At 36.4% G+C, this 19,715-nt stretch overlaps 3 protein-coding genes and 1 pseudogene across 3 annotated transcripts; 3 read left to right on the top strand and 1 right to left on the bottom strand.

Moving 5' to 3' along the window:
• Positions 1 to 276: 276 nt before the first annotated feature.
• LOC104706821 (uncharacterized protein At4g26485-like) lies at positions 277 to 1,487 on the top strand. Its single transcript, XM_010423049.2, has 3 exons — positions 277 to 424; positions 576 to 732; positions 1,148 to 1,487. Exons 1-3 carry the CDS (start codon positions 277 to 279, stop codon positions 1,419 to 1,421), a joined length of 579 nt encoding a protein of 192 aa, XP_010421351.1. The 3' UTR covers positions 1,422 to 1,487.
• Positions 1,488 to 2,737: 1,250 nt separating this feature from the next.
• On the bottom strand, positions 2,738 to 8,573 carry LOC104709363 (putative folate-biopterin transporter 2; annotated as a pseudogene).
• Positions 8,574 to 9,669: 1,096 nt separating this feature from the next.
• LOC104706820 (uncharacterized) lies at positions 9,670 to 11,637 on the top strand. The gene is made up of 8 exons (XM_087463609.1): positions 9,670 to 9,792; positions 9,895 to 10,018; positions 10,115 to 10,174; positions 10,348 to 10,458; positions 10,520 to 10,600; positions 10,668 to 10,748; positions 10,991 to 11,083; positions 11,272 to 11,637. Exons 2-8 carry the CDS (start codon positions 9,926 to 9,928, stop codon positions 11,401 to 11,403), a joined length of 651 nt encoding a protein of 216 aa, XP_087319735.1. The 5' UTR covers positions 9,670 to 9,792; positions 9,895 to 9,925; the 3' UTR covers positions 11,404 to 11,637.
• Positions 11,638 to 13,266: 1,629 nt separating this feature from the next.
• Positions 13,267 to 19,511, top strand: LOC104706819 (uncharacterized protein At4g26485-like). Its single transcript, XM_010423047.2, has 3 exons — positions 13,267 to 13,411; positions 18,714 to 18,870; positions 19,247 to 19,511. The coding sequence occupies exons 1-3, from the start codon at positions 13,267 to 13,269 to the stop codon at positions 19,509 to 19,511; spliced, it is 567 nt and encodes a 188-aa protein (XP_010421349.2).
• Positions 19,512 to 19,715: the final 204 nt, after the last annotated feature.

The raw sequence follows: 19,715 nt of genomic DNA, 5'->3' as shown, positions 1-19,715 counted from the left end.
GTATATGTGTATGATGATACTAATATTAGTATTTAATAGCACTGACCAGTAAAATAAAAAATACAAAGAACTTTTGAACCAAAACAAAAAAGTTTGACTCTCTTCTTCATACGATATGTCATGTGTTTTCAAAGTACATAAATGATCACAAAGTTCGAAAAGACAAGTTACAACTTACAAAACCAAACATATAAACAACACTAAATACGCTTGACTCATGCATTCACATGTGTATATAAGGACATGGTGTGAAATTGAAAATATGTAGATGTTGAAATGGATAATCAGGAATCTAAAAAGTTAAGACAGTATAACAATAAGCAAATACTTTTGGTCGGAGAAGGAGATTTTTCATTTTCTTTGTCTCTAGCCAAAGCCTTTGGTTCTGCCACCAACATCACTGCAACATCTCTTGATACTCGAGGTAGGAGTAAATCTAAAATCATCAATCATTCTCTAAAATTTGTTTTTAATTGTTATCATCTGAGATAAGATATAATCATCATCACATGAAAATTCAACAATATCTTTATCAAGTCTTGTGATTATATGTTACATATATATGTTTGCGGTAGAGGAGCTAGGGCGTAACTACAACAATGGAAAAGCGAACGTGGATGAGTTGGAGAGACTTGGGTGCGCCGTGGTCCGCGGTGTTAACGCACACTCCATGTCCTCAGATTGTCGTCTAGGTCGATACGACATAATCATCTTTCATTTCATCTGTGCAGGGTAAGGTTTATGTCGTGAGATTGAGAGCTTTTTACACCATGTGTATGTACGTATTGCAAATAGGGATGGACAAAATATTCAATCCAAATGCTCCTACATTAGGATTATATATGAATCATGATCTCAATATATGATCTAGAACTCAACAAGATCTGTGTTTTCAAATCTTCATGGAGATCAAGTAGAAAAGTTTTACATGACATTTTTAATTTAAGTTTTTTTTTTTTTTAATCTTTAACTTCATTTATTTTCTGCCTTTGTGTTTAACTTTTAATGCATTTGGCTACATGAGGATGGGGGTACTATCTTAAAATTCTAAAGGACTTCGTTTTGTCCATTGCTAATTGCAACACTTTTTCTTTTTCTGTTTATTATTGGTAATATATTGTTCAACATTTGCGTGTACAATTCACAGGAAACACCATGAGGTATTAAGAAGTTTTATGGAGAGTGCGAGAGAGATGGTGAAAGACGAAAATGGAGAGATTCATGTCACTCATAAGACAATCTACCCATTTGACGAGGGGGGTATCAAGGCTCTAGCTAAAGAGACGGGGTTACGTTTAATCAAGCAAATACAATTTAGCAAATGGGGATTTCAGGGATACTCCGACCCGATTAGAAGTGGAAGTAACCGTGATTATAGGTCTCCTATCGGATCAACAGTTACTTTCATGTTTAAGAAATAGCATCTTGTTTTTATTTATTGCTCTTCAGTTCAATAAATCTTCACAGCTTATTGTGGTGACATTGAACTGAACATTGTAACCCACATTTTAAGGACTGAGAGATACAAACATTAGGATAAGAGTTTTGACACTCGATATCCACATTGAGGCATTGATAGATGATAGATGATAAATGCGAGCAACAATTGTAATTTTTTGTTGTATTTTTTGCTAAAAAATTGTTTTTATATATTTTTATTTAAAATTCATACAGTTGTATTTGTTCAACGTAGAGTTGTATATTTTCACCATATTTTATTCATATTTTTTCATTACAACTTTTCGTTCTAACAGGTGTGTCTATTTAAATATTAATGTCTTTTGAACTATCTATATATTTGTCTCTTCATCAATAACTAACAAATCATTATTTTTTTAAACAAATTTTCCGTTTTGTGTTGAATCTAAATAATTTGATTATTAATATCTAATATTCAATGTTACTATAATATAACTAAATTTTTAAAAAATGATTATAGCAATATAGAAATTTAATACAACTTAATATATAATTTGCGTCTATTTATCGTAGCTTTCGTAAAAAAAAACTATTTTAATATTCAACATTTATTTTATTTTAAAAAGTTGTGTATTTTAATTATATTTTTTGTTGATACATTTTCAATCATTATTAAATATATTTTATTAATTATAATTATTTATTAGAAAATTTCATTTACTCATTACAACCATTAGTTCAATATTCTTAGTTAGGATCACTTTGTCATAATAGTTATTTACTAATAGTATAAATACTAATAATTGTTATGATGGTTGTAGCTCTTTACCATAATTTTTCATAAAATATCTTATATTTATAATACTTTAAACAATGTTTTTTTTTTGCAAAGATGCGTCTCTTTGCCATAATATTTTTTTTATTATAAGTTTTTATTTTGATGGTTGTGTTTTTTACTAACAGTTTATGTTCAATTTTTATGTAATTAAACCTAATTATTATTTTTCTCCCATTTAAATAATTTTAGTTTTATTAGTTGCACATATTTTTAAACTATTTTATTACTTTCAAATGATTTCATAATATGTAATTTACAATTTATAATTTAATTATTTTTAAAAAATAATATTAGTTGTTGATTGCAAAATAGGACATAAGTTTAGTGTGAAGGATTCTAAATTGCAAAAATAGGACATAGATTGCTTTCCTACCAATCAAGTTTTTGTAATAATACAATTAGTTTCAAATGACTATTTTCTGATATAACCCAACTGAAATCCAAACAGATATAGAAAACTCGGAATAGCCAATGGGGGAAAAAATGTATTGTAAGAGGATGGTGACAGAGTAGTGAAATTGACACTCACTACTTCTTTGATTCAGATAGATATGATTTAAACTAGAGAAAAGCTAAAACTAGGTGGTTGTCACTAGCGGCCTTCGGTCGGAGTGATTCTTCTATCATCAGACTGAAGAAGAGGTGCCATTTCTACCTCTCTCGCTTCCTGTTCTTCCCCATTTATTTCATCTGCTGGTTGACTCCCAGTTTCTTCTCTCTCATTCGGTAGCGTGAACGTTTCGGGATTTCCTTCGGGCACAAGAAACAGAAAAAAGAGCGGTAAAAGTCTCATCACATTCCTAGCCAAAACCGCAAGCCAAAGGTTACCAAACTCAGTCCGAGTCACCTTGAGGACATGCAGCAATATGCCTCCTAGCCCATTTGAGGTTATGACACCTAAATTTGCAATCGACATTAGCAACGCAAAGAAGGTCCCTTCAATTCCGTGAGGAAAATTTTTGTTAGCGAGGACATTTATCGACATCCATTTGAGGTTGTCGATCATCTCATGAACTATCCCATCCGCTACTATGAAGAGATAATCCGGTAAACCGAATTTTAAGTTGAGACGTAGCAGAAAAATGAGGTCAAACATTCCAGATAAAGCAAAGAGAATTTGAGTCCACATAAATATGCTACGGAACGGATGATCCTTTAGGACCAGCTGGTACAACAGTGTTCCTATAATTGACCCTATTGAACCAATTGAGGAAATGAAACCAACCGTGTCCTGAAACAAACCACAAAGATATTATATATCTTATATAATATGAGGTTTTTCTCGACTTTTGCTAAGGGAATGACATTTGGCAATGTCCTTTATCTGACACTTGTATTCTGTTTTTGTTTGGGTCTAATTAACTAAATTTATTTGTGTTTTGGACCTAATTAATTACATGCTGTAACACCCGCGAATGCCAGTGAGAATACTACCAAAACTCTGCGTTTTGGGGGTGGGTGTCGATCGACACCATTAATTTATGGTTCGACCAGATGGATTCAATTGGCGATTTTAAACGGTTTGGTTTAAGGAAATCCACAGAACCAGACTATTAAGTGAGAAAAATGACCTAGGTCGTGTTTCATTATTGTCTCGCCGCTGAATCATAGAGAAAAAGAAGAGAAAAGTTTGTTCTTGAGTTTTTGTGAGTTTTGGTGAGATTTCAAGGCATTCTGAGTGAGATCTTGCTGAGGGAGTGAGGATTCAAGGCTAAGAACGTGTAGGAAGCTTGCTGGGAGTGTGAGATTCATCATTTTTGGTCAGAAACTTCCTGCAAAGAGGTGAGTGCATGACCATAGCTTATCTAAGCTAAGATCTCTAGCTTTTTGTGATTTTGTGCTTATGTGATTGTTTCTGTTGAGTTTCCTTTGGTTTTTCGTGACTGTTGTGGCTGGGTTTTGCTTCTGGGAATGCTTGGAGCGGATTGGAGGAGCTTGGAGGCGAGATTCGGAGTTTATGATCGAAGGGAATCGATGCTCGGTATCGGTGTCGATCGACACCAGTTGGGGTGTCGGTCGACACCAACGCGAGGAACAACTTTAGCGAGTGTCGATCGACACCATGTGGAGGTGTCGGTCGACACTACTAGGGTTTCGGGTTTTGTCGAGCACGTGTCAGTGTCGGTCGACACCACTTGGTGTCGGTCGACACCCTTCCTCAGTTACGACGATGACGTGATTGCTTTGCATATTTCCTGGTTTGTTTGTATTGTTTGTTGTATGTGGCATGTAGAGATCTTATTGCTAGTGTGTATAGCCCAGTAGATGGGAGGATTGCCTCACTGAGTGTTTATCAAATACTCATGCATCTCAATTTGTGTTTGTGGTGCAGCTAAAGGCAAAGTGTGATCGTGGAATCAAGGCAATGAAGAGGAGGATGTTCTAGGGACTCGATTGGATGTTGTCTGACATTGCTAGGTTGCTAGAGTTGGGTCATTAGAAACATTGCTAGGTTGCTGGTTTCATGTTTCTTGTTGTTTGGTATTTGGATATTGCTTATGTTATAATATTGGTTATTTATTGGATATTGGTACTGCTTATTTTCCTCTGTTGGTTGTGATTGTGGTTAGGTGGTTAGTGGGTATGAGACCAATAGTTGTTGTTTATTATTATTATTATTATTTTTTTTTTATAAAAAAAAACGGGTCGGGTCGTTTCACATGCCCATAAAACCAAAAACACTTTCAACATTTGCTTCTTCCCTTCTTCGATCACAACCAGTTATAGACTATTCCCATCTAAAACCATCATTTATCAGTTTGTGGTTTCATCATAAGAAAAAACTGATTATAGTTTATTTCAAAATTATAATTATGGGTTTCAATTTTATCTCTGATTCATGGGCAAAAAAGGATTCTAAATTATGTAAAAAATGTATTTCTAGGTTTCAATCTTATAAATGATTGTGGGATGTTACTGTGTTCTCAAAATTCTCTTATAAATTCATAAATTTTTGGTTCAAATTTTACATTATGGATTTTTATTCCTGGGTTTAGTTTTTGGCCATTAATCTTATATAATCTAATGGTAGGATGTTTTATGTAAGTAATTTGATAATTGCTTACTCATTTATTCCTCATTAGATCTTACCAATTAATTTTCTATAAAATTAGAATTCAATCTGTTTTCCATAAAATTAGAATTCAATCCCTAATTACTCTCTAAACATTTTTTTCAGTTATTAGGTTCCTACGAAGAATTATATTATTTTTATATATCTTTCCAAATTTCAATCAATATTTTTGAGTAAATTTTTATATTTTTTTCACGTTTTGATGTTTGTTGTTAGCATTAATACTACATAGAAAACAAATTGTGTGAGAATGTCTAACAAATTTATTTATTTATTAGAGTATTTATGTATGTCTTTCCTAATCTCCATGGGCCGGTCTGGCAATTTTAGATGCCCTATGCCAATTTTTTTTTAATATACCATTTTTATTATCAAAAATAAAATCATAAAAATAGTAATATAAAAAATTATTTAATCAAATAGATCAGTACTACAAGTTTAAAACTCATTAACAAGAAGTTTAATGTAATGTTCATTCACTCATTAATCTAATACTCATTTGCCAACAATTCAAAAGATGAGATAGTCTTTTACATAAAACTAATCAAACTTCATCCGTATATATACTGTTTTTTTATATAAAACTTGAACTTACAATTTTTTTTTTTAACTTAAAAAGAAAATCTAATAACAACTGAACTTATAATTTTTTAAATTCTTTTTCCTACATAAAATACCGAAAACTTTTGTCTAAAATATGCCCTAAAAATTTTGATACCCTAATGGCTTCACTTGCTTGGCCTATGGGCCGGGTCTTGAACCATGTTTTATTTTAACTTCAAGGTTGTCGTGTTTGTTGGTTGTGTTAATACTACTACATCATGAAAAAAATGAACTGTTGTTATTCAATATGTTGAACATGTTATGTTTTGTTCCTTTTTTATATTTTAGAATCTCTATTTTGTTTTTGTTTTTAGACATCTATGTGGTAAAGCAAGCTAAAACTTTTTCTTATTGGATGATGCATATGAGTCTTTTTATTGTAAATTTAGCTTCTTATTAGTCTTCATTATTAAACTAAAAAAAAAACGTATTTCAAACTATTACTCCCACTGTCTCACATAGATTGATGTTTCAATAGTTTCACACATATTAAGAAAAAGTTAAGCTTTTTATTTTTAAACTAATTTATAATTATTTTATGGTAGAAAGAGAAAACATAACCCACTAAATATTATGTCACTTGGAATAAAATATAAAGTAAAAAAATCATTTTAGTTTTTTAATCTAGGAAATCAATCTTTTAGAGACAAGAAATATTCTCTAAAACATCAATCTATGTGAGACAGAGAGAGTATAAAAAAGGAAAATTGTATGTTATTATCATATGTTTAAAATATTATATTATTAATGTAAGCTAATACGAAGCTAAAATTCAAAAACAATGAAAGCTAAACACGTGCATAACACGGGATGGCTTTTAGTATATATATATGTTAGGCATTTTCGGGTGGGGTTTGAAAGATTGAAGCTGCATGTTTTGGGATTACCTGAGCAAACGAAGGACCATCCTATGAATCTGTGAACCAATAGAAAAGACCTTCATGAATATTCACACCAAAAGCAAAGGAAATGTACATATACAAACTCGGACGCCACACTTCTGAGCGCTTCATCCTCCTACACAAGGCGTTCCATGCATCGGTGAATGTATTGAATTCCTGTTCATGAGGGTCCTCAACAAACACGATCCCGACTAAAGTTACTAACGCGAATGGAAATGTCAGCAAGTCAAACACGCCCTATAATGTCAGAAGGCAAACAAAACAAAACATTAGAGATGGAGAAATCACCAAATGGAAAAACTCACAGAAAACGGTTCGCTAACCTTGGAGCCAACAAGATGAATTAAGATACCACTCATAAAAAAACCAACAAGTGCTCCAACGGAGGTGCTTAAGCTACATAAGCTCTGCATATCCGATGCAAGAGACTTGTGTTTTTCACTGTTGTAAGCAGTGCAAGCATCAATGGTCACATCGGCTATCACCATTCCAGCACTTGATATTGTCATCAACAATATTGCCAAGTAAAGGTGTAGATTACTCTGAAGCGATATGGACAAGAAAGAAACAACTCCAAGCACCCCTGCAAAGACACAAAGTACAAAACATATAATTAATGAGACAGTTACTGAGGATTTGTTCCGATTTCGAGTGACATGTTACCGGCTAAGATGAAATAAGGTCTTCTGTGGAAACCAGAGATGGGAAAAATATCAGTGAGAATGCCCCAAAGAGGCTTAATGATCCATGGAATCTTAGTGATTGCATTGATACTTTGATATTCAGAAGGTTGAACCTTTTGAACATCTTTCATGTAATACTCTGTAGCTACTGTACCGAATGAGTAACCAAACTCTTGGTTTATTCCATAAATTGTGACGACACCAAACACAAAGGTCCAGTGAAGCTCTGATGCCAACATCTTTAGCCACCACACCGGACCACACGCCACATTACGTAATTTACTTTCGCTTTGCTCTTCTACTTCCATCTTGGGTTCTATTAAGGAAGGAGAAATTCAAGATTAGAGTCCGTTTTGAGCTTACTGTTGAAACTTTTGATGTGTGTTTGGTCTGAAGAAGAAGAAGAAGATATAGAAAATGATATTAGATCAGAAATGAAAGGACAAAAATCACATCAAGAAATACCAAAGAAAAGGTCAGGAACTAAATGTTTGACCAAAACATTCTTATGTGAGAAAACAAAACAAAAAAAAAAGAAAAGTCAAAAGTATTAATGAAGTATCAAATTATTAGGTTTGTTATGGTGACTTTGATGCAAAACAACACACCTTTGTTCGTCTATAATCGGCTCAGCCATGCACTGAATCGGATGACATCGTCAAAACGGTCCTAGAGGCCAGACTCTGGCAACAAGCACAGCTAGAATGTGCTCCACGCGGTTTAGAAGCACACCAAGCATCAAGACATCCCTGTTTCAGTTGAAGTGGATGCAGTGTAGAGTGAAAACAGTCGCTTATGTGGGATGCGCTGGATATGCAAATTCAGAAGGCTGAACCTTTTGAACATATTTCATGTAATACTCTGTAGCTAGACGACCCAATGAGCCACCAAGAGTCCATAACCTTGGTTTACTCCGTACAGTGAGACCACACCAAGCACAAAGATCCAGTGAAGCTCTGAGGCCAACATCTTTAGACATTACGGAAATGGCTTTCTCCTCCTTCGACCACGCGTACGGATCCGCCGTTGTCACATTTTTGCTCTTCTACTAACATAACTAGTTCTTCTGTAAGGAGTGAAAGATTCAAGATTTGACTCTGTTTTGAGCTCAAATGTGATGTGGGTTTGGTCTACAAAAAAAAAGATCCGAGGAACAGAGTTGACTGAAGTGGGTACTTCTTGGACTGGATTGAACTCAGATCATAAGAAAAAGGATGAATCTTTTATCCAAAGCTCAAAAAACAAGAATGAAATTGGCACACATGAAACTTCGTTGACATGTTTTGGTATGAAACATAAAATGCCTATTAATACTTTTGAACATTAAATTTAGAAGATACAAAGAAGATAAATGAAAGGATGAAATCAGAGAAAGACGAAAGGGAAAAGGTCAAGCTTTTGCTGCTAAAATGTTGGACCAAACACAACACACATCTCTTTGTTTCTCATCTCTTGCTAATTTGCTAAGAACATTCTTATCTAATTTTCTCCCAGTTTTTTTTTTTTTTTTTTTTTGGCAATTTTAACTGAAAATATTGAAACGTTTTAATTGAATTATAAGGTTTTTTAATTCATTAGAAACAAAAATTGTAATTAGTCACCATAACGAACCTAATACTTCATTAAAACTTTTGACTTTTCCTTTTTCTACATACTGTATAACTTCATCACTAGCTAGAAGAGGAATGTAAAACGAGCAAGTCACTCCTTTGTATGCGTACGTAGTAGTATATGATAATCATATTTATTAGGGCCAAAATAACATTCATGATCCTTAACCAAACTAAAGTAAAGATTAAACAAACCTGACCCGTAATAATATTTTTGAACAAAGAGAATTACAGAAGAAGTTTGACTAATCAATCCTTTATAGATTATGAAAGGTCTTCAAAATATATAAATGATCACGAAATTCGAAGAGACGGATACAAAACCAAACATTTAACACTAAAACTCTCTTATTAATTTGACTCAAGCATCCATATATATATAAAGTGTAGTTTACTCACTCCTGGCAGTCTATCCCTATTTTTCATAAGCCCATATTTTCGAAATAAGCTCATATTTTCGAACTGAGACATTTCTGTAAAAGCCCAATTCATTTTACCAATTTTGTGACATTATCCACTAAGCCCTGTTCTTTTTAGCCGGCGGAATAAAACTTCTCTCCACCATACGCCAAAACGGACGACGGCGCTGTGGACCTGAAGCGTCTCTTCCCTTCTCATTCTTTCAAGAGCAGCCTTCTGCAGATTGGTCTATTAAGCAGACATAGTATATCTATTAACATTGGCTGGAAATATTCTGATCATCTTCGTTGTATTTTTGTTTTATGGATTTTTTGTTCATGTTTATTTTTCCTTCTTTATTTCGTAGTCTAATCTTGATTCGTGACTCAACAAGCTCCATGACATCAGTTCCAAAACCCCTCAAGTTTCTCCGTCCTCATTATGGAACTCTCAAGGAATTTCATGTAACAATGGCGGAGTCTGATCTTAAAGTACGCTTTCAAACGTTTTCAAGTTATATCTCATCTTCACCTTCTTGCTCCTTCTTCTGAGTATGGATTATAAGATCTCATTCGCTGTTTTTGCAGAAAATGTTGGCTGATATACGTTCTGTCCTGGCATTGACCATGTCTGCTGAAGGTGAAAGGGTATGCTTTCTTGCTATTGTTGTAGGAGTTTCTTACCTATTGTTATTAGCTTCACTCTCCTTTTTGTTGTCTTCTTATGATGTGCCTTACCAGATTTGTATTTCGTGGTTCTTGGTAGAATTTGACAAAGTTATGTGTTGCTAATCCTTGGTTATACGATACTCTTTTTTCAGGAAAGCTTAAACTATAGGTTGACTGGATCAGAGGGTGACATTGGATCGTGGGGCCATGAGTATGTCAGGAATTTGGCCGGAGAGATTGCAGAAGAGTATACCATGCGTCAGGTTAGAAAACAATTTGGTCTTTGAAACATGTTGTAAGGTTGTCAATTGTGTGAATTGGCAGAAACATGATATCATAAAGAGAAGGTTAGATTCTAATGGCAACACTATTGAGGCAAGACAGGACGGAATAGGCGCTACTAAGGTTTGTTCTCTGTCTCTTTCTGGACTGGATAGTGTGTAAAGTCTCATACTTTTTGGTGCTTGTGCAGATTGAAAAACCACTGCAGAAACATGGTGGCAGGCTGGAACATAACAAGACTTACTGTGGTTCTTGCTATGGGGCTGAAGCGGTAATTGTGTTATCTTTCTCTGTCTTTCTGCTTAGTGCATTTGGATCATGGTTTCTCCAGTCCATATTAGGATTACCCTTGAGTGTTTAGTACTAGAATGCATTAAACAGAAAAGAGATCTCATAGTGGATCTTGTTTTCTGTACAATATATAGACTTATTATGTCAGCAGGATAGGTGATGGTGCTTTTTCAGTCTGACTATTTTTTGCTTTCATGTGACTTATGTTGTTTATCCTTACAGGAAGAGCATGAATGTTGCAATACATGTGAAGATGTTCGTGAAGCATACCGAAAGAAAGGTTGGGGAGTTACAAATCCAGATTTGATTGACCAGGTGAACCTTTTGAATTCTTGACATCTGTGTTTCATTGTGGTAGTAGCAAGCTTAGTTCATTTATTTCTTTCTTTCTTTGTCTTCTTTCGTCTTCCCTGTTAGACTCTTAAAAGCTTGTGTGTGGTTGGTTTATTTGGTATGCACTTGTAAGGCTCTAAACACGTTTCAATTGTATGTTTCTGATTCAGTGTAAACGAGAAGGTTTTCTACAAAGAGTAAAGGATGAAGAAGGTGAAGGGTGTAATATCTATGGCTTCTTGGAGGTAAATAAGGTGGCTGGGTACTTCCACTTTGCTCCTGGGAAAAGCTTTCATCAGTAGGGCATGCACGTTCATGATCTTCTTGCTTTTCAAAAAGACAGATTTAACGTAAGAAAGGACTTATCCTATTGTCGACATTTCATTCGTTATGTTTCTAAATTATATATAATTCAATATGTTGGATTGATGGTTCCAACAATATTTGATGGTTCCAACAATATTGAATTATCGATCAATAGGATAAGTCCTGCAGATAATTCAATATATAATTCAATATGTTGTGTCTGTTTTTCATTCGTTATGTTTCTAAATTATATATAATTCAATATGTTATGTTTCTTAAACAATATTATCCTATTGTCGACGCCTCCAACAAAATTAAAACAAAACAAAACAAGGAACAAACCTGAAAGTATAGCAAATACACAAAAGATATAATTTTTTTTTTTAAGTCTGCCGCTTACCATCAAATCAAAATCAAAGCATAGAAGATCAAAATATGATGAAAAACCAACAATCGATCTCAACAAAAAAAAAATCTACATCTTTGATTTATGCAAAAAGGTCTTTATCTTCAAAATCAAAAAAAATAACCAAATCAAAGCAAGGCAACACAAGCAACACTTTCAAAGAATCAAGGAAACACAACTAAAAATCAATTAAAATTATTTGGCAGCACTTCACAAGTCCATCACCAAAGACAAAGACGCAAAGAGATGAAAACACCTTTAATAAACTAAAGAGATTCAGATATACGAATGCCACAATCAGATAACCGTAACACTAAATTATATGAAAAAAAACCGAGCCAACAAAAAAAACAACTAGGACTGTATAAAATTACAGCAAGATAAACAATAAAATTAATTTTCCCCAAAACACAACTCACATCGAATCGAAAAAATTACTCAGTGGACAAACGAGAAAAAAAAATTACAACCAAGAACACAAAAACAATTCATAACTTAATTAGGAAATCTAAAGAAGCTAACACAATTTCATATAAACAAATTTGCAACCCAATTCACATTTACCTTTAACGAAATCAACAGGGGATAACCAAATATCCCCTACAAATGCAAAGCGAGCAGAGAATCAACCAAATACGCAAACCCAAAAAATATATATATATATATATATATTCATGGGAAAACGATTACAAAAGAGATGACTGAAAAAACGATTACAGCATCAAAGACATAAGTTCAATCCTCATGCAAACCTCTAGATCGCAAACATTGCTCTTCTCCTATCCGTTCACGAGAACATCGAATTTTGAAAAAAAAAACAAATCCATTTCCAATTCAATAACATACAAATAATGACCCAATAGACCAACACATTATAAGTCTTACAGAGAAATTGAGCCCGACTGAGACAAACAAAAATAGCCCAGAAAAAAGAAATGTAATTTATTGATTTTAGTTTTTTTTAAAATCCACAACATTTTTCACTCTAAACACTAAAACATTGACAAAAAAAACTACTCCAACAGTTTACAAAATACATATGAAAATATTAAATAACAATCCAACTACAAAATGACAAATAATAATAAGTTAATCACAACTAACAACTACAACCAAACAACAACTCCAACTCACAATGTTAACTTCTAATAATAATTTTTTAAAAAAGCATTAAAACACACAAGATAATATCAATTTTTAAAAAATAAACAGCAAACTAAATACACTTACTGCAAAACCTATGTTTATAAAAAAATATCCAACAAAACAACATAAGGAACCAAAATCAAATACAAAAACAAACGTAAAGATGAATTTACGTAACCAAAAAAATAATATACACAACAAAATCCGGAATACACCTTAATCTAACTACCGCGAGTAGCGCAGGTCAATTGCTAGTATGTGTATATAAGGACATGGTGTTGCTTGAAAAGACACGCCAGATGTTGAAATGGATATTCAGGAATCAGAAAAGTTAAGGTTCAGCGATAAGCAAATACTTGTGGTCGGAGAAGGAGATTTTTCATTTTCTTTGTCTCTGGCCAAAGCCTTTGGTCCTGCCATCAACATCACTGCAACATCCCTTGATATTCGAGGTATAGTACGTAGTAAAACATTATTAATCAATGGAGAGAGTCGAGAGAGCTGAAAGATTCTAAATAAGGAAAGTGCGACACAATAGGCGATTCTAGGGTTTACAGAATATCCTTCACGCTAGGGTTAGTGTGACGGCCACCGCCGGTGAGCCTTCATGTCGGAGTTGGGTCCTTCAGGTTCCCCACCGGGAGTGAGTCCTATTCACAAAATAAACAACAGTCGTATGCAGCTATGGTGACTAAGCGACCATCGCTTAAGAAACACGATTATGAAGTTAGTTTGCTTGATGGAGTTCCAACTATTGCGGTTCCTGATGCGGTGCTTCAGGGTTCGGTTCCCCTGTGGGATGATTTTTTGGTGGGTCGGTTTCCTTCTCCGGCTCCACACGTTGCAAAGATTCATGTGATTGTCAATAAGATCTGGCCTCTTGGTGATAAATCTGTTCGAATAGATGTTTATGAGAACTCTGCAACCTCAGTCCGATTTCGCATTCGTGATGAGACCACGAGGCTGCGAGTTTTGCGTAGAGGAATGTGGAATATTGCAGGTGTACCTATGATGCTGGCTAAATGGTCTCCCCTTCCGGAAAATGCACAACCAGTGATATCCTCGATGCCCTTGTGGGTAACTTTGAAGAACGTCCCCCACTCTCTGTTTTCTTGGGAGGGTCTTGGATTCTTAACTAGTGTAATTGATACTCCTATTCGGTTGCATCTGGACACCGAGCTGTGTCGAAAGTTTGATGAGGCAAAAGTATTTGTGGAAGTCAATCTAACCAAAACCTTACCTACCACGTTTCGATTTCAAATGTCGAAGGAGGAGGATGCAACTGTGGAGTTTTTGTATCCTTGGCTCCCTCCGCGATGTTCTCGCTGTCACATATGGGGGTAAGCTAGCGATGGTTGTCTGACCGCTCCAGTATCGCCAAAACAGGTATCTGAAACTATTCTTTAAGAAGGGGAAATAGCTTCTCCAACAAAGGTTCACGAGCCAGAGGTTACCCCTCCGGTTACGGTTGAGCAGTCTACAACTCCGGCTCTCGAGGGATGCTACTGCAGGTTGGTCTGTTGTATCCCCCGGAAAAGGATGTAAGAGTGTTGACAAAACTCGTAGTCCTTCTGCTGCAAGTCAAAGTACTCTACTAGGTTCTTCTAGATTCTCTGTTTTGGGGGATACATAAGATGTTGGTGAGTCAGAGACTGCAATTGCAGTGGCTACGCTCGATCACCAGATCTCAGTTACTCGTACGGATACTGCAGGGACAACACATGTTCCCGTTAAGCAGGTTCCTATGGTGGAGGTCCCAATTCGAGCTTCATTACCGCGACAATCAAAACAACACAAGACAACTTCGGAGTCTTCTTCTCAGCAAGCTATGGGGTTTCCTTCTGGCATATCGAGCAAGAAGAACTCCCGCAATCGTCATTAATGTCTGGTTTCTTCTGGAACATGCGTGGTTTTAATAAATCAAAAAAGCATTCTATTGTTCGTGACTGGGTGCAAACAGAGTCCCTACAGTTTGGATGTTTACTTGAAACGCGTGTTCAGGAAGATAAGGCCCCTCGGATCATCTCTTCTGTGTTCTGTGGCTGGTCATCGATGAAAAATTATGAGTTTAATCCTCTAGGGAGGATTTGGATGGTATGGAAGGATGATGTGAGAGTAACCCCAATTTTTAAGAGCGGTCAGGTTGTCACCTGCTCTGTTTTATTACCTGGGAATACTATGGAGTTTTTTGTATCTTTTGTCTATGCATACAATCTGGCTGAAGCAAGGAGAGAGCTTTGGGAGGATCTCAAACATCATTTTGATTCTCCCCTGTTTGCTAGTAAGGTTTGGCTGATTGCAGGTGATTTTAATGAAATCCTTGATGGTGAAAAGCACTCTAATTACGAGCATGATCCTTCTGTCACGTCTGGCATGAGAGATTTTCAGAATGTCGTTCGTCATTGTGCTCTAATGGATATGCACTCTCATGGTCCTCTGTTCACGTGGGAGAATAGGAGAGACGAGGGTCTTGTTTGTAAGAAATTGGATCGTATACTGGTTAGTGAAGCTTGGTGTCGATTTCTTGTGGATGCCTATGGGGTTTTCGAATCCGGGGGATGCTCTGACCATCTACGATGTAGATTTTCGGTGGGGATTCAACTTGGTAAGCCAAGGGGACCTTTCTAGTTTTCAAATGTTATTCTGTCATTTCCAGAGTTTCTGCCCACGATGCAGTCTTTTTGGGACAGCACAAGCAGTCTATACCACTCTACCTCTGCGATGTTTCTCTTTTCTAAGAAGCTGAAGGCACTAAAACCACTTTTGCAGTCTTTAGGTCGCCAAAAACTTAGTAACCTATCCGAGCAGGTGGCGGATGCTCACAAAATCCTTTGTGAATGTCAAGTCACTACACTCGCTAACCCAACGGTTGCAGCGGAGGAGGCTGAGAAGCAGGCTTTCCAGCGATGGGATCTTGTTTCTGATTTGGAGGAGAGTTTTTTGAAGCAACGATCCAAGTTCCATTGGTTATTGGTGGGTGACAAGAACAACAAGTTTTTTCACAATGCTGTCAAGTCTCGACAATGTCATAATGCAATCCGTGAGATACCCTGTAGTGATGGTACCATTGTCAAAACACAGCCAAAGCTTAAAACAGAGGCAATACGTTTTTTCGAGGAGTTCCTCAGGCACACGCCACCAGATTATGAGGGTATGAGTGTTGATCAGCTTGCGGAATGGATGACATTTCGCTGTTCCACTGCCAAACACGAGGGTTTACTAAAGGCGGTTTTGGCAGATGAGATGCCGACGAGTAAAGCGCCTGGACCGGACGGCTACACGGTTGAATTCTTTAAGCAAGCATGGCCGATCTTGGAATCAGATTTTTTCATTGCTGTTCAATCCTTTTTCCTCAAAGGTTTCCTTCCTAAAGGTGTCAATTCGACTATCTTGGCTCTTATATCTAAGAAGACTGATTCTAAGGAAATGAAGACTACCTTCATATTTCCTGTTGTAATGTGTTATACAAGGTAGTCTCCAAAATTCTTGCTAATCGTCTAAAGGTTATTTTGCCTTCCTTCATTGCTCCAAATCAGTCAGCTTTCGTTAAGGATAGACTTATGATGGAAAACCTTTTGCTAACATCGGATTTGGTTAAAGATTATCATAAGGAATCTATTTCTCCTTGGTGCATGATGAAGATTGATATCTCCAAGGCGTTTGACTCTGTACAATGGCCATTTTTAATTAATATTAAGGCAATTAATCTCCCTACTGAATTCATTCACTGGATTGAGCTCTGCACTAGTACGGCTTCCTTCTTTGTCCAAGTGAACGGAGAACTAGCGGGTTATTTCCAAAGTACAAGAGGATTGAGACAAGGTTGTTCGCTGTCCCCGTACCTCTTTGTCATCTGTATGAATGTTCTGTCTCTTATGCTCGATAAGGCTGCAACTGATCGAAACATTGGCTATCATCCTCGCTGCAAAACTATGAGTCTAACTCATCTCTGTTTTGCAGATGATATTCTCGTTTTCTCTGACGGAAGCTTACGCTCTGTTTCAGAAACTTTAGCTGTTTTCGACAAGTTTGCAGTCATCTCTGGTCTCAAAATCAGCTTGGAGAAATCTACCCTCTTCATGGCTGGCTCTTCTCCGCAGCATCAACAAGATATTCCCCAACATTTTCCATTTACGGTTGGCTCTCTTTCTGTGCGGTATTTGGGGCTCTCCCTCCTCACACGTTGTATGACACATTTGGACTATTTACCACTCATTGATCGTATCCGCTTAAGAATCACCTCATGGACGGGTCGGTTCTTTTCTTTTGCGGGCAGACTTCAGTTAATCAAATCTGTGCTTTCAAGTCTCACCAACTTTTGGCTCTCTGCTTTTCTTCTGCCAAAAAAGTGTCTTCAGGAGATTAATAGCCTTTTCTCGGCTTTCCTGTGGTCTGTTCCAGACCTTAGTTTGAGGAAGACTAAGATATCTTGGCTTGACGTGTGTAAACCGAAGTCTGAGGGTGGTTTGGGACTTCGTCATTTGCGAGACACAAATAAAATGTACATTTTGAAACTCATTTGGCGACTTGTGTCGGCTGGCAATTCCCTTTGGGTTAACTGGGTCCGGTGAAACTTGATTAGAACTGGTTCCTTTTGGTCAGTTAATGAGAAGAGTGTTGGGGGTTCTTGGATGTGGAGGAAGATTTTGAAATATCGAGCACTTGCTGCGAGTTTACATAAGAAAGAGGTGACAACAGGCCTCTGTACTTCCTTCTGGTTCGATGATTGGAGCCCACTTGGTCAACTGTTTGGGCAACTTGGGCAACATGGTAGTATTGATATGGGAATCCTGCAGTAGAGTACTGTGGCAGAGGCACTTTCGGATCGGAGACGTCGACACCGGGTAGATATTTTGAACCAACTTGAAGTTGTGCTTGACTCTCTTCGTGTATCAATGCACCCAACTGGTTATGATCGACCTCTTTGGAAACAAAAGAACGGCTCTTTTAAGAGTAAATTTCTCTCGCATGATACTTGGTTTTTGATAAGGCAACCAAACCCTACCTGCGACTGGTATGCAGGTGTTTGGTTTCCCCACTCAACGCCCAAGTTCTCTTTTATATCCTGGCTTGCTTTCCAAAACAGACTCTCTACTTGTGACAAATTGGTTCAATGGAACGCTACTGCGAATGGATCTTGTGTCCTCTGTCAGGGACATGGGGAAACAAGAGATCATATTTTCTTCTCATGCACGTACTCCTCTCATGTCTGGTCTGCGCTGGCTCAAGGGTTACTCGGTGTCCGGTTTACCATGAACTGGCCAGCCTTGGTCCCTCTGCTTCTTGACTCGTCCACTCCACGGCTCCACACTTTTGTTCTCCGGTATGTCTTTCAGGCTGCTCTGTATAACCTTTGGAGGGAACGTAATGCCCGACAACATGGAGAAGCTCCCACTCCACCTATCAATCTCTTCAAGCTCATTGCCAAGCATGTTCGTAATCGCTTGCTCACTCTGGTAATCACCTCCGGCTATGAGGGTGGTCTTCAGTATTGGTTTCAAACACATCCCATCTAATCAAGCTCTGGGTGGTTTTCAAATGTTTTAACTAAATTACCTTTTCACGTTTTAAGCTGTAAACTCTTTTCGACCACAGTTTTTTTGGTGAATATATTTTAACATTCGTACAAAAAAAAAGAACATTATTAATCATCTAATAAATATTGTTGTTGTTATCATATAACATTTATTCACCACCACAAGTAAACATAAACTTTAGCTTATCAAATTTGGTGATTAGTGTTGTGTATGGTAGAGGAGCTAGGGCGTAACTACAACAATGGAAAAGCGAACGTGGAAGAGTTGGAGAGACTTGGGTGCACCGTGGTCCGTGGTGTTAGCGTACACTCCATCACCTCAGACAATCGTCTAGCTCGATACGATGTTATCCTCTTTCATTTTCCTCATGCAGGGTAAGGTTTTCCTCTCTCATCATATCGAAAGATTTTTGGAATCATGATCTCGAGATTTGATGCAAAACTTAGGATGTTCGTAACTTCGTCTTCATGTTTTGGAATCGCTTTCACATAGATAATTTAAAATATATGTATAATGTTTATATAGATTACATAATGAATAGAGGAATGCCTCTACAAGTTACCATATTATTTAAGATTTTTAGATTATCTCTTAACTCTTAATATATGTTTTTAAATGTTATGAAGATCATCAATTATATTTAGTTAAAAAAAGATCAGTTATATATAGGTATATATATAAACACAGAATGTTTCCTATTTAATATAATTCTTTGATATAATATTGAACATTTGTGTGTAAAAATCACAGGAAACACCATGGGGTATTAGGAGGATTTATGGAGAGTGCAAAAGAGATGTTGAAAGAGGAAGATGGAGAGATTCATATTATTCGTAACATATGCCCATTTAACAAGTGGGATATAAAAGCTTTAGCTGAAGAAGAGGGTTTGCGTTTAATCAAGCAAATGAAATTCGACAAATGGGACTTTCCAGGTTACCCCAGCAAGAGAGGAAGTATATGTGATTATGGCTTTCCTTACATATCAGCTGTTACTTTCATATTTAAGAAATAGCTTCTTTCTAATGTATCGCTCTATTGATCAGTTCAATAAAACTCCACAGCTTATCGCGATGACTAGCCGACATTACCTGCACCAAACTAAGGTCCTAAGGACTGATAGATGCAAACCTTACATAAGATTTATTAAAGTACTAAATAAGAGTGGTTAACTTTACTCTTTACCCGACTCTAGAAAGCGGTCGAAGGCTGCAAAAGA

Source organism: Camelina sativa, chromosome 8 (genome assembly GCF_030686135.1).
Source record: "Camelina sativa cultivar CO46 ecotype springtype chromosome 8, ASM3068613v1".
Taxonomy (NCBI): Eukaryota; Viridiplantae; Streptophyta; class Magnoliopsida; order Brassicales; family Brassicaceae; genus Camelina; species Camelina sativa.
The sequence above is the reverse complement of the archived record's forward strand: the minus strand, read 5'-3'. Positions and strand labels throughout refer to the sequence as shown.

What these genes read in the sequence shown, in the direction of transcription:
- LOC104706821 (XM_010423049.2), top strand. Translation starts at nt 277, where the DNA reads ATGGATAATCAGGAATCTAAAAAGTTAAGACAGTATAACAATAAGCAA. An exon ending in AACATCTCTTGATACTCGAG is followed by an intron (nt 425 to 575) that starts GTAGGAGTAAAT and finishes TGTTTGCGGTAG; the next exon opens with AGGAGCTAGGGCGTAACTAC. An exon ending in TTTCATTTCATCTGTGCAGG is followed by an intron (nt 733 to 1,147) that starts GTAAGGTTTATG and finishes TACAATTCACAG; the next exon opens with GAAACACCATGAGGTATTAA.
- LOC104706819 (XM_010423047.2), top strand. Translation starts at nt 13,267, where the DNA reads ATGGATATTCAGGAATCAGAAAAGTTAAGGTTCAGCGATAAGCAAATA. An exon ending in AACATCCCTTGATATTCGAG is followed by an intron (nt 13,412 to 18,713) that starts GTATAGTACGTA and finishes TGTGTATGGTAG; the next exon opens with AGGAGCTAGGGCGTAACTAC. An exon ending in TTTCATTTTCCTCATGCAGG is followed by an intron (nt 18,871 to 19,246) that starts GTAAGGTTTTCC and finishes TAAAAATCACAG; the next exon opens with GAAACACCATGGGGTATTAG.
- LOC104706820 (XM_087463609.1), top strand. Translation starts at nt 9,926, where the DNA reads ATGACATCAGTTCCAAAACCCCTCAAGTTTCTCCGTCCTCATTATGGA. An exon ending in TGGCGGAGTCTGATCTTAAA is followed by an intron (nt 10,019 to 10,114) that starts GTACGCTTTCAA and finishes CTGTTTTTGCAG; the next exon opens with AAAATGTTGGCTGATATACG. An exon ending in ATCCAGATTTGATTGACCAG is followed by an intron (nt 11,084 to 11,271) that starts GTGAACCTTTTG and finishes TTTCTGATTCAG; the next exon opens with TGTAAACGAGAAGGTTTTCT.